This window comes from Metopolophium dirhodum, chromosome 1, assembly GCF_019925205.1.
Source record: "Metopolophium dirhodum isolate CAU chromosome 1, ASM1992520v1, whole genome shotgun sequence".
In the NCBI taxonomy this organism is placed as follows: Eukaryota; Metazoa; Arthropoda; class Insecta; order Hemiptera; family Aphididae; genus Metopolophium; species Metopolophium dirhodum.
This window is the reverse complement of record NC_083560.1, coordinates 59,923,756-59,946,087: the sequence shown is the minus strand read 5'-3', so window position 1 is coordinate 59,946,087 and position 22,332 is coordinate 59,923,756. Positions and strand designations below refer to the sequence as shown.

General features: G+C 29.7%; 1 protein-coding gene and 1 pseudogene across 1 annotated transcript; one reads left to right on the top strand and one right to left on the bottom strand.

Moving 5' to 3' along the window:
* Positions 1-7,889: 7,889 nt before the first annotated feature.
* Positions 7,890-9,748, bottom strand: LOC132940535 (uncharacterized; annotated as a pseudogene).
* Positions 9,749-17,635: 7,887 nt separating this feature from the next.
* LOC132935233 (protein son of sevenless-like) lies at positions 17,636-22,037 on the top strand. Its single transcript, XM_061001710.1, has one exon. It carries the CDS (start codon positions 17,749-17,751, stop codon positions 21,379-21,381), a length of 3,633 nt encoding a protein of 1,210 aa, XP_060857693.1. The 5' UTR covers positions 17,636-17,748; the 3' UTR covers positions 21,382-22,037.
* Positions 22,038-22,332: the final 295 nt, after the last annotated feature.

The window sequence follows — 22,332 nt, the reverse complement described above, 5'->3', positions numbered from 1 at the left end:
CAATAAAATTACAAAACCGCTACATGAGAAATCGAGTGAATATCCAATATTGTGAAATATGAACTTCAAACGCTCGTAAAAATTTAATTTGACTTTCTTATAGACATTTTTTTTTGATTAAGGTAGATAATCTTATAAGGAATCTTGTATTACCTTTTTAAATCTTAGATTTAAAAAGAAAAATTTTTATTAATTCTTAACTCAAAATAATTTGGTAATTTTCGTGATTTTTTCATATTTTGTCAATTTTTGAAACTTATAAAAAAATTGGAAACTAAAAATGTTCCTAATTAGTTCTAAACAAATAAAAATATTTTGAAAATTTTATCTTGTATAGAAAATGCTAATATAAATGACCAGTGAAAATTTCATGTGTTCATTTGTTCATTTGTTCATAAGTTCATTTGTTTTAGAGTTACGCCAAAAACTAAATCGATTTTGTGGAAAACCGATTTTGCGTTAAAATTCCCATTTTCCCTTAATTTTTATATTATTATTCCCGGCGCTTTTGAAAACTATTGGAAATTTTAAATTTTGACCTCAATGCACCACCGATATTCACTTTCCCATCGAAGTTGAAAATCCAATCATTATTTCGACTACTTATCGTGTACACAGACACAAAAAAAAAAACACACATCATTGTAAAATCAATACATTCATCGTTCCATTCAGAACCTAAAATCAAAATTGTGAGAAAAATAATTTCAAGTAGACTTGACGACGAATTCAAACCTGTTTTCAGAATTCTTATCACTTTATTAGATCAATTGATATGTTTGGCAAAGAATCCGTAAATCCTATGTCGCGCGTGTGTTAGACAAAAACAGAAAATCACGGTATGGAATCCCCTTAAGGTGAAATATGAATAATTATGTTTATCGTATAATATGGTGTACCGTGTACCTAATACAAAATCACGAATCGAATGGATGTCGGACGAACGCATACGTACCTATTAAGAGGACGCCACACCTCATGTGTTGTCTCCGTCTTACAAATGTAAAATTAGGGGCTATACAAATTAGAAAATATATATAAAGAAAGTATAAATCTATAGTTAAAATAAATAGAAAAGAGAATGTTTTTGTTCCGAAAATGTTTTTAAAAAAAATGTTCGTTTATAATTTATAAAATATTAAGTAGTTCAGGGCCTGGTGAAAATTTGGGCCGATAACTTATAAATAATTTATTATTAGCCCAAAATTGGGTCGAATTTTCTGTTTCTTAAGTCCAATTGTTATTCCCAGTTCGTCTCTTTACGAACTTAAGCCCATTGCTGCATATTATTCTGATTATATTGACCTATTGGTTCCATAAAACATATTATTTTTTTAAATGTATTATTCGTTATTATTATATTTAAAGTTGTAATAAAAATATGGTAATAGAAATAAATAAAAATGTACAACTAAGGTAACAAATTGGTAACACATGGGCAGTCACGTTATTTATTTTTCAAAATTTCATTATTATGATATTACCATGTATTATTAGATATTAAATTTTTTTTATTTATTTATCATAACAAAAAATATTTACATATAGGTAATACAGTTTACAATGAAAAACTAATTTTTGATTATTTCGATTCCGATAAGCGTTGCTCGTGGTGGGGAAAAATTACAAATATGATATAATAAGTTCTAATTTTAGATTCTGAGTGAAACGATGAATGTATTGATTTTACAATGATGTGTGTTTTTTTTTTTATTTTTTTTTATTTTTTTTTATTTTTTTATTTTTGTGTCTGTGTACACGATAAGTAGTCGAAATAATGCTTCGATTTTCGACTTCAGTATCTTGTTCGATGGGAAAGTGAATATCGTTGGTGCATTGGGGAGGTCAAAATTTTAATTTCCCAGTAGTTTTCAAAAGCGATGTGAAAAACAAAAGAAAAATTAAGGAAAAACGGGAATTTTTACGCAAAATCGATTTTTAACAAAATCGATTTTGGTTATTGGTGTAACTCTAAAACAAATGACCGTAGATGCATGAAATTTTCACTGGTTGTTTATATTAGCATTTTCTATACACCATAAAATTTTCCAAATATTTTGACTCTTTTTGAGCTGTTTACAGCCATTGTCAGTTTTCAATTTTTTTAGTTTTTTTTTCTATAAATATCAATAAAATTTTATCTATTGAGTAAAAAAGCTTGAAAATTTAATAGAAGGCTCCTAGTTTATTGTTTCAAAGGCAGATGAAAAAAATTAAAAATCCTTAGTCACAGTTTTTAATTATAAGCATTTAAAGTTCAAATTTTGACAAAATACGGAAAAATCACGAAAAATAGCAAATTATTTTGATGAGAATTCATAAAAATTTTTCTTTTTAAATCTAAGATTTGAAAATGTAATATAAGATTACTCATAAGTTTGTCTACCTTTATCAAAAAAAAAATGTCTAGAAGAAACTTAAATTAAATTTTTATGAGCGTCTGAAATTTATATTTTTACAACATTTGATATTTACTCGATTTCTCATGTAACGATTTTTTTATTTTATTGTAATTAAAAAACGAATGACTGTAGATACTTGAAAATTTCACTGAATGTTTATATTAGCATTTTCTATACACCATACAATTTTGAAAATATTTTGACTCTATTTGAGCTGTTTACGGACATTGTCAGTTTTCAATTTTTTTAGTTTTTTTTTTCTATAAATATCAATAAATTTTTATTTGTTGGGTAAAAAAGCGTGAAAATTTAATATTAGACTCCTGATATATCGTTTTAATAGCAGTTGAAAAATATTAAAAATACATTTGCACAATTTTTTTTTATAAGCATTTAAAGTTCAAATTTTGACAACATTTATCAAATTTATAATTTATTAATTATTTTGTGGTTAAAAATTTATAAAATGTTTAACTTTTATGGCTAAGGATTGAAAATTTAAAACAAGGCTCCACGTTAATAGGTTATATATAAATTACTTTATTCACAATAATATCATCAAATATACTTGGTAATATCATAGGGTGACTGACCGTTTTCGCTCAGAATCGTTTTTCTTATACAATGATATTATATCATTGAATTCAAATTTAACACCATCCATTACAGTGACCCACTTGTAACCTACCGTACAGCAGAGCGACATCCACTTATCCACCTTTTTTACTGTTTGAATTATAAAACCATAAAAGTGTTTAATAATCCGGTACTCAGAAATTCTAATAAATGGTAACATCTTCATTACAAACATATGATTTAGTTAAGTTTTTATTGTTGATTCCAATGAACATTTGAATCCATAAAACAGTGATCACACTAATTGGAATTCTTTGTATGAGTCTACGTAAACGAACTTCTTTTAAGCATTAGCTTATAATAGTTATAAGCAGGGCTAGGATTTGTATGCAATAAAAAACGGTAAAATATGCATTTTATTTACCAAAATATGCAAAAATATGCATTTAAATTTTTATAAGATAAACACAAAAATATAGTTACAAAAAAAATATTTTTTGTTGAAATACATCAGTGATTATCTGTTTGTCTTTAGGGTCACGTTACCAGTTTTTCAAATTTTTCATAATTCTATAAAATTTGAAAATTAAATTTTATATTTTAGTTGCCACTTCAATTATAAGACTTTTACACTAATCTACTACCTGATACCTATTTAGGGGGGGGGGGGGGGGGGTTTGATAGGGTGTATTATATCGAAAAAAACGACTTTCTGGGAATAACGCTCAAGCTTTGTAGAATTGTCGGATTCGGATGACTTTTTTTTTTATCTGAAAGAAAAAGACTTCCTACAGCCCACACCAATCTCTGATTTTGTATTTTATTTCAAATAATTGTATTAAAAAATTTGTAAAAAAAATGCTTTTTATCTTGTATTTTTTTAGACATATTATAAAGTTTGAGAATGAAATATTGAAAAACAGAGATCGATGCGGGCTGTAGAATATTTCTCTCTAGCAATTAAATAAAAAATTATGAAATTTGGTTGATTCTATAAGGTGGTATCATTATTCCCGCAGAATATATTTTTGAGGACAAAATGGCATCGGCATCGGGCGCCTTAATATAATATAATTGAGAAAAAAAAATAATTTAGAAATAAATTTTATAATTCACATTCACTACGAGTGTTACATGCTACGTTCACATATTTTTTCAAATTTTCGAAAATGAATGTCAAATTATTTAATCTTTTATCGCATACCTATTGTACCATAGGATTGTATTTATAAAAATAAAATTTATGTTTGACAAAAAACCAAGTATTATAAAATTTACTATAAAACATTTATTTTTCGCATTCTTATAATCAAAATGTACAATAATATTCATTTTATTCAATAAATGCAATAATATGCATTTCATCCAAAATATGCAAAAACATGCAAAATAAAAATACCACCATTTATCTCATCATGAGGTGATTCGTGGACATTACTGACAAAATCAATAATCAGAAGTCTCAAAAAAAATATGCTTTTGCATATAAATCCTAACCCTGGTTATAAGTACTTATAACTTATAACTGATGTGGTGTGGCTCACGCGACTATACTGAAAATTTACTTCAAACGAATCCACCTATTCTTCAAAATTAAAAAAAATACTAAAGTCTATGTTATAAAATTGTAATGGCATTCGTTGGTTATACAATGTTTATTTAATTCTGTTTAAATATTTTAAAATGTTGCCTTTTCTCTACAATAATATTACCTATAACCAAAGTTTTAGTAAGAGCCTTGGTGAACTAAAGACGACACTCAGATATTTGACCTACCAGCATAATATAGCATATAGGTGTGTGGTACCGATTTTCGCATTTTGAGTCACTTTCTTAGTTCTTATAAATAACAACAAATATATTGTAGGTATTATCTGTGCATAATCTGACCACCTGGGATAAAAAAATTTTAATTCTCATTACTAAATTGTCAACTGAGTCCTCAAAAAAAGGAAATTTCATTAAATAAGTTAACACCTAACCTATTAAAGCACCTATTAAAATTATTAAATGTACTAGGTAGGTATATTAGGCATATAGCATAATCTATAAATTATTATAATACATTAACAATTAACATGATTCAAACGAATCACAATACAAAACAAAAATACCAAAGTGTTTTGCAATTATTGTAATAAAATTTGTTGAACAATTATAACGTTGTATTTTATTGATAAAATGTTAATTTAATACAATTTAAGTATTCTAAAATTACAATATTTTCACCGAACTTAAACGTGAATGCGGTGAGTGCGGGGAAAAACAAAACAGTTTGTATTTTGTCGCCTCTGCCGCACCCTAATTGCGGTGAATAGCAGAATATAATTCGCACTCGTCCTATTTACCCAGCGTTAATACGTCTTTGCGAACTACAGACTACCTAGGTACAGACGGAACTGGGATAATTCATAATCGGACTGCAAGATGTGGACATGTGGTCCTGGTACTAAATTTTTCGTTTTAAGCCACCCTTCTATTTAACACTACATGTATAAATATATTACAAGGACACCCGCAGAGAATTAGTTCAATAGGAGCAAAATTCATTGTTGTCAATATATAAATAAAAGCCTTAGAGGCGAAGTATCCCACACCCCCCTGGAACCTACACTATGTTTATATGAAGTATTTACACATCAATGATCAGTTTAATAAGCCAAGGTATATTTAAAACATAACTAATTTATTAATCATAAATTATAGGCAACTCAATTTAGTAATATTCGAGTATGCACGATAGTGTCAGCCGCGGTGACTTCACGTCGTCAGTCCGTCGTATACGCCAGGGCTTGAAACCGGTATCGAAATCGTTTTTGAATACTGGTTAAAACAGTTAAAAACCCAAAATCAAATCAAAATCAAAATTGAAACCTCAAATATACAATATCGGTAATCAATATCGAAATCAAAATCAAAAAAATTGAAAACCGGAATTTTCAAAATTGAAATTAAAATCGAAAAAAATTATAACCGGTACCTAATTAATATCAAAACCAAAATCGAAAAAAAAACCGGTAAACAATATCGAAACCAAAATCGAAAAAAAAAACCGGTAAACAATATCGAAACCAAAATCGAAAAATAATAAAACGGTAACCAGTATCAAAATAAAAATATAATTTTTTTTCGGTTTTAAGCCCTGTTATTTTTCTAAGTTCCGGCGTTCGTCGTTGAGGAGGCGTTTCACTTTATCGTAGTACAGTAGTACCTACACCTATGACCAAGGTTAGGTTAACAGAAATATAGAACTTAGGAAGTTGCTATTTTTATTACAAATTGTGAAATACATAATAAATGTCTAATGTTTATATTAAATATGAGCAGGTGAGCTGATAACAACTAGTCAATAACTTATGCATCTTATTTTACACCTTGTGGCAGAACAAATTAGAAGACCATTTCCAAAAATATATAAACTAGTTTCAAACACAAAAAAACAATATTTTGTTAACCATGGAGTTGTATTAATTTGTTTAGAAATAATGATTTTCATATAAGGTATGACATACAATTAATAGTTATTGGAAAGCTCAAAGCTAAATCAAATAATAATATCTTACATAGGTTATAGGTACCTACATAATATTATAGGGTATAATATTGTTCGAAAATAGTATAAAAATAAACGTACTTAAGATACAATTGTCAATTCCAACAATCAGATGTGTCGGGAAAGTTTTGGATGTGAGCATTATTATTAATAAATTACACTGTGCATACGAGTATAGATAGGTTAGATAGGTTAATTCAACATAGGTTAACTTATCTTTGAAAATTATTGTTCGTCGTTTATCCACACTAGTTCCATGAAAACTGTTATATTTTATAATTTTGGTTTAAAATTGTAATATAAGTAAAACTGTTATAATTACCTAACATTGTTTTGTATTTGTTTCATAAGTATCGGGGATCTATAGAACATCTTCGAAAGCCCCCTGACAAAATTACTAGAAATAATATAATGACGTTTTCCACGTTATAACACTATAAATACAGCATTTCCTAATCTAAAATCCAAAAATAAATTCGACAAATAATAATTTCTACTAGGTAGCAGTGCTGCTGTAATGCCAAATTAATATTATAATAATATTGTGAATTTGTGCTTTGTGCAGTGTATAAATTATTTTCATATAATGAAGTAAAATAAAAAGTCAAGTGATTATTGATACCTAAGTCCTAAGAAGTAGTTATCTTTTATTCTTATAAAGGTAGTAACTGTTATTTGAGAAAAACGTATTTTCATAGGTTTAACTAATCTTCTCATTACTGACTTGCAGTCGTTACTTATTATAGTTATTAGTAATGATTAATATTTACTATTTAGTCAAGGTAATAGATTATGAACCTTTATTGTTCACCAAATTTCAGTCTATAGTAATAAAAAGTTTGAAATCGATTTTAATGCCATAAAAAATCGAAATTAATATCAATAATTGAATAACTTTTCCTTTTTTTTTTTTTATTGAACAAAAATTTATATTTACATCCTGTATTTACAAGTTACACAATAAGTAAATTTGACGTAGTTTGATTGACGGGAGGGGAAAGTTAACCAATGGTGACACCCGGTGGAAAATTGAATAACTTACAAATTTAAAACCGATAGGCTATCTTCCTGTATGCGCTCTACCGGCAGCATTGCGACTGCAGTATGCGCTCTACCGTGTTTTTCCACCCTACAACTATGTTTCATTTATAGACAATATATTCAAGTATAAGTGGGATGATGTAAAGTAGTTTTAATAACGAACAAAAATCGTTATGAATAAAGTAATGAAAATGATTATATTATAATATCAACGCACGTCATTGTTTTGTCACCGTCTCGTTATTTGTTTCAATAATAATTATAAATAATAAATATAAAATGAAATAAAAAAAATTAAATAATATTTTAAATAAATATTAAAATACTTGTGCCATGTCCCTCAGAAAAGCGTTAAATGTGTCACTTTTATTAATTCCTCTCCACCACGTTTCAATGAGATACCTGTAATTATTATTATATTTATATTTACCTTCGTATTTTTATTATTATATTATAATATATTATACCTTGGAAGCAAATCTGGAGTTGTACCACACATATTTTTCACGATTTTCAGTCTTAGAGGCCGCCATAAACTTTCGATTCTCTGGGTATGTGCTGTAATAACGTAAAATAAGATAACATATAAATAAATATATAAATACGACTCCTGTCGATAGTTATATTAAAATAGTAAAAGTTAGCTATTGTAAAATTACGCTATTACCTTCCTCCAGGTGTTCGGAGGGCTCTCGAGATCGTGCATTCGAAAATTATATCAAATACACCGTACAATATAATTTTATGGAGAAAAGCACATAGAACGTATTGACTGCAATCCACATAAAATATTATATCAAATGCCTTACCTGATTCGCAGTTGTTCGTAGACGATATTGTAAGAGTTTTAGGTTTTAGATAAGATAAAGTACTACTTCAAATACACAAATTGAATTAACGAACGCACTGATTATTGCTTGCATAAGAAGTCCAGTTGTCGCTCGTTGAAATCGGTTTTGATACTTGAGAGGTTGTTACTTCGGTGGTTGGTGCTCATGCACTGATTTAAGGGACGGACGCGAGGATGCTGACCAGAGAGTGGTGGGTGGCTTTTTCACTAAATTATCGTGGGCCTGGGAACTAAATTATTCTTTGGCGTCAGCATAAAATAAAGTCACACACATCCTACGTAATATTGTTATGAGTGCGTGTCAATATCTTAGTTGTCGTTATCAATGGTTTTATTTGATGCGACCGATTTCTACAAGCGACAGTCTGGCTGTTGTTTATTAATCTGTAAAATTTTAGTTTATTATAATGGTATGTGAGCATATCATTACAGTGCCTTGGATATTGGATCTACGAAATTTTCGCTATGATTTACAACATAGTGGTGTTACCCGTGGTCCGAGAGTCCATTATACCCTGACCAGCCATCGGAATGTATTATAGACCCAGCAATAAACTCTCTTTGTATGATTTCGTGTAAAGTCGTTTTGTCCCTTTTTTGGACAACAAAATACCTTCCTTCTTTATTGTCACACAAGCCGAATACCCATGGTCCATCAAGCCGTTTTCCGTAGTTTCTTGCTCCGTGTTCTAAAGGATTAACATTTTCCGAGTCGTCGTCGTCGTCGACGTTAAGATTTTCGGCTGGTAAATCTGCAAGTCGAAGTTGACCTTTATTATTTTTCCTCGATCCTCTTAATAAGCATTCGTCAACTTGGATCACTATTCCGAGTCCTCCCAACTTAGAACGATTTTCGAACATTCTGACAGGTACATCACGGCACAAGTTCATCCAGTCACACACTGTATTATGTGATCTACCGGTTAAACTTATAATTGTAGTCTGTTTAATATTTTGACACCAATAATAGACCAGTTCAAGTTGTGCACCGATGCTCAATCCACTATTGTTTCGGCCATTTTTGTCAATGTACGTCCAAAATCTTTTCTATGTAATATATAGGTAATTAATGAACAATATTATACCTGAAATATTAAATAACACCTATGTTTCTTACCTTATGCTTTGAGTGGTTTGACACCCTTTCCTTTTACACCTCAACAATTTTCTTTCATTGCCGCGCTCTTTTTTTATGTAATATTTCATTTCACTATCACATTTATTGCATAATATATTTTCTAGATTTACTAATAGATTTTTCGCAATTAAAAAATTAGTAACTGTTTTTTCATTTTGTATGATTTTGTAAAATTCTATTGCTAACATTTTGAACGTAACGTGATGAAAGTATAAAACCGTGTATGAACTCAAGTATTGTCACCCAACGACTAATATTATACGATCAAAAAATATGATATGATGTAGAAAAAGAGAGTTCTAATCTTTATTAGTATTATTACTATTCAACAATAAAGATATAAATTTTATAGTAGAGCGCATACAACAATCGTCCGATAATCGCAGGTAGACCGCAATCTGGATTCTGGGGTAGAGCGCATACAGGAAGATAGCCAACCGATATTCAAAATCAAAAACGAAAAAAAAAACAAAAATTGAAACCAAAATCGAAAAAATTGAAAACCGTTAATCAATATCGAATTCAAAACCAAAAAAATTTAAAACAGGTAACCAATATCGAAAAAATAAAAAACTGGTAGCCAATGTCAAAATTGAAATCGAAATTTATTTTTTCGGTTACAAGTCCTGGTATAGGTAATACCGTTGTTACCGTTGGTTCAATCCAGTTAACGTTTTTGGTCACTAATGGTCACCATTCGAGTCACTGACCTGGGCACCAATTTTTACACCACTTTTATTATTTATTATTAGAAAGCAGTGCCCAGATTTCTCGTCGTATTTTCTTATTGAATTATTATTGTTATTATTATACCTGGTAATATAAATTTATAATTAGCATACCCCATGCGTTTTTCAATTCAATAATTAGGTAGTATACTATCGACCATTTCTTCCAATATTTTGTTTCCCTTAACCATTTGCTTAAAATTATTGATACAGTCCACTCTACTCCAAAACAAAAATCGTTGCCTATAGGAAAATATAATTTTTTTTAAATTTTCTACCAAATGTTGTCAACATTTGAACTTGTATAGGTTATCTCACGGCCCACAGCGATAAGTATAAGATAGTGGTCCATCGCCCATAAAATTGTCACCATCGTGTCGCCTAAAATCGGTCCACTCACGTTGCGGCCGAAAATTATGGCGACGCTATAATTCATGGTTAGCGCAGTAACCGTAGGTAGCTAGGTCCCTAGTACTTAGTAATATTATAAACGAGCCGTGAAACGAGTCATGATGTCATTCATTGCGCTATTGCGTTCATATTGCTACCAGTGCCCAGCAATTAGCAAACCTCGATCGTTTCAAAACTTGGTGGGGAAAAATATTAGAAAAAACTGCAATAATTGGTTTCGACTTTGTTGGCCACTGTAGTCTGCGTTCGACTGTCTACTAGAACATGACTTTAGACTATTATAGTTAAAGAATTAATATAATTAATATAATTATTTATACCGCTATATTAGGAAAAAAAACGAATCTAATTTAAATTAGTCATATTAAATGAATTCTTTAATTTTGAGTGTTGACTTAAAATGCTGTAGTAGCGACCTACTATTATAATATAAAATTATTTAAATTCCTACCAAAAATAATACTCAATGTTAAAAATTGAAACGTTTTTAATAATAACAATTAAAAAAATTTAATTTGCACCGTGAATCTCAAAATCCTTGTTAGACATTCATAATAAATGAATATTTTTTCTCACAATTTACAAAATATTTTAAAATATGCGAAATGGGTTAAATATTCTTAAATATGCAAAAAAAACTTTTTTCTATCAACTCAGAATTGAATGAATTGTCCACATTTTTTACTTATAAAACTGCATAGACCCAGAGACAATATGTAAAATCATATAAATCCGGTCTTAATTCATAATATAATCACAGGGCACTGCAGGTACGATGTCAAATATAAAATATTTTGACCACTCAAGATCAAATATAATATACGGTGAACAAAGTAGATAAGAAAAATAATAATAATTATAATAAATAATAATATAATATTAAATATATTATCACATATCACGAATATCTAATTATGAATTTATGATGTTGTTATTTTTACTAAAATTAAAAAATGTATGGTATTTCCGGACTTTAAGACAGTTAGACAGAGTTTCAGAGAATTAGTATTTACTATTTTTACATTTAACTATTTTAACCATAACCATGAAAATAAGTTAATAAAGAAAGCTTCTTTATATTTTATTATTTATTTGAAAAGTTCAAATTATTAAAACATATTTTCTCATGAGGTGCATCTGCACCAGCTGGCACCCATGGGCGGAAATCCATTAATATTCCAGGGGGGAGGGCTAACATTATTAACATTAATTTAAGCAAGGTGGGGGGCTTCGATCCTACAAAACTAAAAAAGGAGGGGCTTGATGGACTTTTGGGGGATTAAGCCAATTCAGAAACCATCTTCAAAGTTGAAAATTGAAGAGTTTTCAACTACTTTTTGTGTATATAGACACAAACATTTTTTTTTAAATATTAATATCAATTTAAAAAAACCCACATCATTGTAAAATTTGGCACGTAGACTGAACATTTTTTTTAAGGAGGAGAGCCAACTATTTTGCGCCATTCCATAATTTGTTTAATTTGTTAAATACAGCTGATAATACCAATTTGAAATTATATTTTATATTATTTTAATCATATCAGTATCATATCAAATTGTCGTTATATTATAAGGAAGTAGGTAGGTACCTATAATTTAAAGTGGTCATCTATCTTAAAAAAATATTAGCTTATTATTATATAATATTATAAAATATGGTCAAAGAATAATTTGAATAAGTTAGGTATATCCTGCAATATTTAATACTGACATTCAATTTTTACAAACAAAATAATATATTGTTAAAATAAATAAAATGTATGACATTTAAGAATATTTTTAAAACTGTCTTTTATTTTTACATGCAATTAATAAATATTAATTAAATTATTAACTATGCTTCTCTATTAATTCTAAAGAATTTATTATTGATAGTAAAACACATAAAAAATATGCAACACTCCCTGTAAGCATGGCCTGTATTGGGAGAGCTGAGTTCAATTTTAAAAAAGTTGGGTTAACAATTATGTCATGCATGCCTTAAAGAATGTAAAAAAAATAAAAGTATTAATATTCTATACTTTTATTTGAAAATCTTGTAACTATACCTAAATATAAGTTATAAAATACCATAGTACAACTGACGATCAACCGGACGCAGGAGCGGGATGGTAAATATTATAAATGTGGTGGCAGCTATAGGGCCTTAAAAAACAAGTATCTTTATTTACCGTTAGTATTAACATTGTTTCTTTAACATTTAAACCAACACAAAAATAACTCTGTAATAGAAATTATGTGTCCTTATAACATATTAATATATGATATATTCAAGAGATTTCATTGTCTATGTATGATTTAAAAACAAATAAATAGTAAGTTTTTTTAGTCATAATAAATTTGTATTACAATGTCAAAAAAGGTGGGTAAGTGGATGTCGCTCTGCTGTACAGTAGGTGACAAGTGGGCCACTGTAATGGATGGTGTTAAATTTGAATTCAATGATATAATATCATTGTATAAGAAAAACGATTCTGAGCGAAAACGGTCAGTCAGCCTATGATATTACCAAGTATATTAGATGATATTATTGTGAATAAAGTAATTTATATTTAATCTATTTACGTGGAGCCTTGTTTTCAATTTTCAATCCTTAGCTATAAAAGTTAAACATTTTATACATTTTTAACTACAAAATAATTATTAAACTTTAAATTTGATAAATTTGAACTTTAAATGCTTATAAAAAAAAATTGTGCATAAAATCAAATTAATAACTAACCTACATGTATACTATATAACTTAATGAGGATCTATTTATTTATTAATATATATTAATGCAGTAGCATTAATGCTGTAGCAGTATTTGTATGCTACATTAAATTATTAATCACCAAAATAAGAAAGTGGCTATTTGATTACCTCAACCAGTTAACTCACCTGACAACTGTAATATTATATTGATATGTACGTATTGATTAGTTCATATATCATAATTCATAGGTAGGTATATACAATAAGTTTTTTTGGTTTGTATATTATATCGTTTGTATTGTGTGTAGTTATATACTACGGTGAACGTCATTCGAGGTGACTGACCTGCTAGACACCCAAAAAATTCATTTTTTGGGGACTACCTGCGTCTTTGCTCGGACCTTATTCGCGTTGTCCGCTAAATTTACAGGCCGGGGGCGGCCGTCCTTTGTTCCTGGCGGGCCCGCCGCGGCGGAGATTACGTGCAAACCGAGTGCCGCCGTCACGCGTGTTTATCCATAATTTTTTTGAAAAGTCGAGTTTTACTATATACAGGCATAAATAATACATAATACATGCGTCGAAAAGTTCGATTTTTTTATTGATATATTTACATGTCTTTTTTTGATTCAATAAACTCCATTATTATTATATTATATTTGACTGCCTTTTGTCCTTTTGCCTACTCGGTCACGTATTCGAGGTGACTGACGACCTGCTAGAGTGCTAGACACTCAAAAAAATTCGTTGACTATATGATTTGCATGGAGGCCCGAAATTTTTTTTCACGTAATTTACTACTTATTTTTTCTTTTTTGGTGACAGTAATGAACGCTGTCCGCGATCCGACGCAGTCAGATTGAATACCTTATGACGTGACCCGGCCGTCGCACATTGTCCGCTATCCGACGAAGTCGGATTGCCTACCCGGATAACTGAGGTAACTGCCCTGCTATACACCCAAAAAACACGGCGGTTATATGATTTGCATGGATGCCCGAATTTTTTTAAATTTTTTTTCACGTAATACGCGTTTTCGGCCGCAGTAAAGAACGGTGTTCGCGATCCGACGCAGTTGGATTGCATACCTGATGCCGTGACCCGGCCGTCCCACATTATCCGATATCCGACAAAGTCGGATTGCCTACCCGGATAACTGAGGTGACTGACCTGCTAGACACCAAAAAAATCGCGGCGGCTAAATGATTTTTTTACGGAATTTCGAATTTCCGGTGGCATATACTCTTTGCCAACTCGGAGGGTTTGGGAGTCTCCCCCAGCGACGCTCGGAGAACTATAAGTATATTATAAAATACAAAGGCCCCAAAAAAATGTACTTAACATTTTAATGAAAAAACTATCATCGCTATTTTTGCCTTTAAAAATACATTTATTCAAATTCTTATTTTTAGAATTTTTAAGTATTTGTATATCTAAAGACCATATTTTTAAATTGCCGATATTTTTTCTACTAATTAAGGAGTGTTCTGTTGCAATAAAAAGTTCTATTTTTCAAATGATAACCCCCCTCCCCCCCTTTTTTACTAAAAATTATTTAGCAAATGATTTTCTTGAGAATGTTGATGAATCTTAATCAAAATTCTAATAAATAGTTGCTGAATTATTAAAATGTTTATACTAAGGATAATAGGTAATCCTTTAATATGGTTATACAATAATATAAACTATAAGTAATATTCAGTATACTTAGATCATTTTTGTATATTTTTGTATATTGATAGATCATTAGTAATATTGTAAACATCTGCAAATCATATATTCAAATCTACTTGACCCATTTCTATATACATATTATCCTTAATCCTGAGTACATAAAGTTATATAACTCAAAAACTACTAGTTCAAATTTTGGTTTAGATACATCAAAATTCTCAAAAATAATATTTTCTGAATAATTAAAACTAAAAAAAGCTGGTTCTTATTTGAAAAACAGAAGTTTGTATTCAGTGTCGGCCTGGGATCTAAAGGGCCCAGGAGGCAAATTATTCAAAGGGCCTCCCAAAAATACCAAATAATTTAAAAACGTTTTATATCTAGATATTTATCACATAATATGGATCGATATATTATATATAATATATAGTAACATATTATAATGTCGATCAAACATCACAGTATGTATTTCAACATAAATCATAGATTCCAAAATTATAATATAATTATTACCATAGACTAAGATATTATGATTATTATGATTTTAGTATCATTAAAATAATAAAATGTATATTATATTACTATTATAAAATTATTTAATGGATACAAATGCATACCACTGGGTTAATAATATAGTAGGTAAATTTTGTTAAATAATTTAATTTATTTCTTGAAAAAATACGGGTCAGGGCCTCGGAGGCGAGACTATCTTCAAGTGTATTTAAAAATTCCAAAAACTGGAATTTGAATATATGTATAATTAATACATACCCATTCGACATACTAAATAATTTTACATTTTTACCATAATTAAGCACAAAAACAATTATGCACCTTACCTTTAACATTTTAGAAGTATTCTAAACAGAAATTATTAAATTATTAATTTTTAATTTAGAATTATAGCCAATTGCGGATTTAAGGGTTTAAAATAAGTCGGGAAATCCATAATAGGTGCCTCGACATAATGTCTAAGTCACATACTTACCCCCATACCATATTAATACGTAATTTCATCGAAACCGGGACGACGCGCGACGCGGACGATTGCTGATAAACAACGTATGTTTATTTGTTTACAAATTTAATTACATCTTTATCACAGAATATTTTTTTATAATTTATTTTTTTAATTCAGTTATTAAATATGAATTTTACAATTATACAATTATTGTATATTTATAAAATTTTGTGGGCCAGGGGGACTAATACCTGTACTTTGAACTTCTAGGGGGGACTTAATCCCCTCAAGCCCCCTCTATTTCCGCTCAAGGGGTCGGGCAAGCGGGGTCCTTGTTGCCTCGTTCGAGCCCGTTATTTTTAAGAAGAGAAATAAGTTAGGTTTTAGCTGCAGGATTAATTGAGCAATCCAATAAAACCTCCTCCTACTTTTTACTTGACACTTGTATTATTATGCCCTACCCAGTAATCACAACTATATTATAGGTAAGCATCTAATATAGAAAAATTACGTAAGGTTAAATATTTCGATATAGTAATATAGTATATAGCCCAAAACTGAAATTGCCTTCCCGCACGAGCCACACATACTATTTTTTGTCTCGCCTCTGCATTCATCGATCACGACAAAGGCAATGCAGGGATTTATGCAACAACTAGACTATATAATTAAACGACAACAATATTTCGAAAGACCAGAAACGATTTGGTTTTATTTATTTTAAGCGTGACGCATGGAGGTTATAATATGATTTTCAGATGTAACCAAAAGTTTAAGTTTTGTAAGGACCGACGACCGTGGTATAGATTTTAGTGCCAGTTTGTGCAGGGAAATTATGTGGTGTTAAATTTGGTGTTCATACGTGAAATGTGCCCGCAGCACTATTAGGGATTCCCACTTTACCGCCCGTTGGACGGAAAAAGGACGCTTTCCAACGCTTCAACCACTATCGTAAACCAAACTTTCGGTGCAGGCGTGAAATAAAATACTTTACAGGAATACCTACTCACTATATAGACCAGAAACACGCCAAGAAAATAAAACAATTTACAAGACCCTAAAAAAAGGAAGGGGCCCGGCCGCTCTTACGGCCCAGCGACCATGGCCGACACTGAATATGAATATATAATATAATTATATGTTATATATATCGTGGTATAAGGTCCATGGCGGCATGTCTGAAATTATTATCTATATTGATCAGTCATGACAAATTATATAATTTGTCATGTGATCATTATTAAACAGCTGGGAATTCTAGCACGAGCACTTGCATGTGATAGTGACTATCACGCCACTAAAATTTACAATCGTTAGTGTTGCAATTTCCAGCTGTGTAACCACAGTAGTCACTGTATCGATTTTTTTCTGTAGACACTTTACAAGATTCGGGTAACCCGATTTTAAGTTTTTATAAAATTAAGTATGGAGGAGAAATCACCAGAAGTTACCGTTTACTCCATGACAAACGCGATGTATATTTTATGAAATCTGTAGATAACAATGTAATCAACAATGACTGTACAAATAATTGTGTTACTGAAGCAGATTATCTGATTATAAAGATTTCAATTAAAATAAATTAACAGTAAATACGCTTAAACAAGTAATTTATTTTAAAATTTAATTTGTTATTTATTATTACACAAGTGAACTTTAATAGCGGTGATTTGGTGATTGGGGGTAAGTACTTTTAGCGTTTTTTTTCTGGCTTGGAGATGGCCTCCAAATCGTTTCCCAAAGCCGAAATCGAAAAATTTCTGTGTATACAAAGTAATCCAACGAATTGGAAGGGGCTGTTGATCGGATCATTAACGAAAATCGTCGATCAAGTGCACCCATTGTTAGCAGTCAGCGACGAAGCATTAGAATGTGTCGAAATGCTAATTGTACAATGTCTGGAGATACTCACGTTAAGATCATCACCACCGCACACTGTATTGGACATCGAAGATCAAGTGAAACGATGGTTTCCTAAGCCAATAGACAAGTGGGCTATTAAAGATGCAAACGAGGCAATAGAAAAAAACAAAAAAAAACACCATTTAATATTACCAACTGATAAAATTCATAATTTAGTGCAAAAGGAACTACTACAATATAAGTTAGACTATCCAGTAGCTCTTTACATAACAGCTGTTTTAGAATACATGGCAGCAGACATTTTAAAATTAGCTGGTAACTATGTAAATAATATACACCGCGTAGAAATCAGTTACCAAGACCTATGTGTTGCGATATGTGGCGATAAAGTATTAATGGACTTGTTTAGCCAGCATGACAACAATGGTGACTTGAATCTGTCTGAATTAAGTATTGATAAAATCCAGAGAACCACTACTTATGAAGAAGTCATAAGAGATCTAATGCATGATGAAAAACAACTTGTTAGAGATTTATATTTAATTTTAAAAGTTTTCAAAGAAGAAATAAATCGTGCCATTCCCGTAGGTACCTGTCAAGAATTGGATAATATGTTTAACAATATTGCAGAAATATGTAAGACTACTAGACTATTTTTAAGTTCTATTGAAGACATATTGAAAATTTCAGATGATAAATTTACTACGGTTGGTTGTTGTATTGAAGAGTTTGCTGAAGCCGCTGAATTTGACGTGTTTGAATCGTATGCAAATGATATTGTTAATAAACAATGTAGGAATATATTTTGGAATTTAATCAGTAAACCAGAAGTTTCAAATTCACTTCAATCGACTGGTTTTAAAGAAGCTCTAAAATATTATTTTCCAAAATTGTTGCTTTTACCCATATGGCATTGTATTCTCTATTTTGATTATTTTAGAATTTTGCATCAACTTTCTCCTTCCCAGCATGATAAAGAATGTTTGGAACAAGCAGAAGGCATGTTTAAACCATTGCAATTAAAAATGTTATCAATTGCAAATCAAATTAACTTAAAAGATAATATCAAAGAATTTGGACTTAAAATTAATGCAACACCTAGACGATTGTTTGCCATTGAAACACTGCAAAAAATGCAAAAATCTATTGATGGCTGGGATGGTAAAGATATGGGTCAGTGTTGTACAGAGTTCATAAGAGAAGGAATACTTATAAAAGTTTCAAGTGGAGGTAAGCGTTGTTCAGAGCGTAAAGCAATCTTATTTGATGGTGTTCTTATTTTATGTAAATCAAATAGCAAAAAGACTTCTGCTTTAGTCAGCTCTCAACTTGTTGGTAACTTGTCTGAATTCAAATTCAAATTAAAAGAAAAATTATTTATTAGAAAAGTGGATATTTTTGATAGAGATGATACAGACGAGATAAAACACAGTTTTGATATTATCCCTTGTTTAGAGCCACCAGTAACATTAGTTGCTAGGAATTTTGAAGATAAAGCTAATTGGATGGCTGATTTACTTATGCTGACCTCAAAAAGTATACTAGACAGGACTTTAAACAATATACTACTAGATGAAGATAAAAAATTTCCCTTATGGTTACCTTCAGTTAAAGAATATAGATTTGTTGAACCTGATTCTCGATCTAACATCATTTTTGAGGAAAAAGAAAATAATGGTGTTCCTCTTATTAAAGGTGCTATATTGCTGAAACTTATAGAACGATTGACATATCATATTTATGCTGATCCAAAATTTGTAAAAACATTTTTAACAATATATCGTAGTTTTTGTTCACCTCATGATTTAATGGATCTCCTAATCGAAAGGTACAAGATTCCTGAGCCTTGCGGTATAACTCTGAATTCAGAAAGTCTTCGAGATGAAACTAAGCGATTTAAAAAAGAATATTTAATACCTATTCAATTTAGAGTGTTAAATGTGTTTAGGCATTGGGTCGACAATCACTATTATGATTATCAATGCTATCCATATTTATTAGATAAATTGTATGACTTTTTAGATTCAATTAATGGAAAATCAATCAAAAAATGGGTGGATTCACTTATTAAAATAATTCATAGAAAAACTTCTGAAGCACAAAAAGAAATTACGTTTGCATTTGATTCACCACCGCCAGCAATTGAAGTCCATATGGATTTTAATGAAAATGACAAGTTTAACATTCTACTTGTACATCCTCTTGAGTTTGCAAGACAATTAACACTTATTGAATCTGAAAATTATAGAGCAGTTAAACCTTCAGAGTTGGTTGGATCTGTGTGGACTAAAAAGGATAAAGAACTAAATTCTCCAAATTTACTTCGGTTAATCAAACGTACTACAAATTTTAGTCGTTGGATTGAAAAATCTATTCTGGAATGTGAAAATATTGAAGAGAGAGTAGCAACTGTTTCTAGATTTATTGAAGTAATGATGGCATTATATCAACTAAATAATTTTAATGGTGTCTTAGGTGTTTTGTCAGCTATGAGTTCGGCTGCTGTATTTCGCTTAAAATTTACAATGCAATCTGTCAATGCTAAACTTGATAAAGCGCTAGGAGAAGCTCGGGATTTGAGTAGTAATCATTTTAAAAAATATCAAGATAAATTAAGAAGTATAAATCCACCATGTGTTCCATTCATTGGTATGTATTTAACAAATATATTGCATATTGAAGAAGGTAATCCAGATTGTTTGACAAACAACCCAAATTTAATTAATTTTAATAAACGAAGAAAAGTGGCAGAAATTATTGGAGAAATCCAGCAATATCAAAATCAACCTTACTGTTTAAATGTCGAGCCTAAAATAAAAACGTTTTTAGAGAACTTAAATGCATTCAATGATATGAAAGATACAGATATTAGTAACTTTTTGTATAATACATCTTTAGAAATTGAACCAAGAAATTGCAAACAACTTCCTAAGTATCCACGAAAATGGCCAGACTTAAATCTTAAGTCACCTGGCTTAAAGCCTAAATCACGAGTGCCATCAGTATCCTCCAAAGACATGGATGTCCAAGGTAAAAGACATTTAAGTTCATCAAGTTCTTCAGTTATTCAAATGGATAAAAGAGATCCAGATGATTCTGTCTTTGCACCAATAACATTTACTTTTGAAAAAAATAGCCTTGTTCCTCCAGTTCCCCCTCATCTGAGTAAAATATATGATAAATCAATCACACCACCTATACATCCAAGAAAAATAGCTCCACCTTTACCTCCAAGAACATTACAAGTAGGTTTTGTATTTTTTCAGACTTCTATAGACTCAACCAAACCAGGAATTAACCAAGATTTCAATTGTAACAAAAACCTTGTACCAGTAACTAGTTCTGGTAAAATAGATCCGAAAACAGATACAGTTAATTTTCCTGAAAGTGATGATACTTTAGAACCTTACCACCATTCTTCAATTAGAAATTTGTATAATACTCTAGATTACAATAAAAACTGTTGTACTGAAAAAAAGGACTCATAATTTCCAATTCATTGATTAAATGCCATAGACTATTTTTTATGGGTAATGTAAATCAGTATATCAAGTACCTGTTATTAAATAATTGCCATATTCTAATTTAATTTTATATATGTATCCAGACAAATTATATTTTAGTTAATTTAAGTAATGACTATAGTTTTCCTCACAAACTTGTAATATGCATCCCCAAATTCTGGATAAAACTAATATATATAGGTGCTTGAGTTTTAATTCCATAGCCTGTATACATTGTTCTCTTTGAAATAATCAAAACATTTTCTTTTCTACTAAAGTTAATTCTTCTCCCGCAACTTTTTTATACTTTTATTTTTATGTCTTATTCCATTTAATATAGGCTGTATTGTCCTGTGAATGTCATTTTTACATTTGTAATTCCAAAACACCAAAATTTGATGAAATAATGTTAGATTGAAAACCAATTGCATATTGCCCATGATAACTGATAACCTGTGTACTTTGACTTGAATATTTTTTATTCTTACAAAGTTACAAACCATACAAATTTACAAATTTTGTAATACCTATTTAATTATTGTAATATTGTGAAAGTATTTACCAAAGACATAACTAATATATATATAGATTACCTGTATTAAAATATATAAATACTTCAACATTATTTCTACTTCATAAGATATTAGACTATAATAATAATATATAATATGTTTATAACAATTAACATTAATATATTTAAATTAATTTTTAATATTAAATATGTGATAGGTATGTATGTTGATCAAAATCTACAGTATAGCAAGCATGTGTGTATAATATATATAATATATATTAATATTCATATGGTGTATCATGTATGATGTATTATAAGTAGATATTAATTGTGGATCTTTAAAAAAAAAATATGTATTTATTGTAGATTATATACATTTTTAGAATTATTATCCACAGTATAATATCATTTTTAAGAATAAA

Bases quoted from the DNA above. Each gene is read 5' to 3' on its own strand.
- LOC132935233 (XM_061001710.1), top strand. From the start codon at position 17,749: ATGGCCTCCAAATCGTTTCCCAAAGCCGAAATCGAAAAATTTCTGTGT.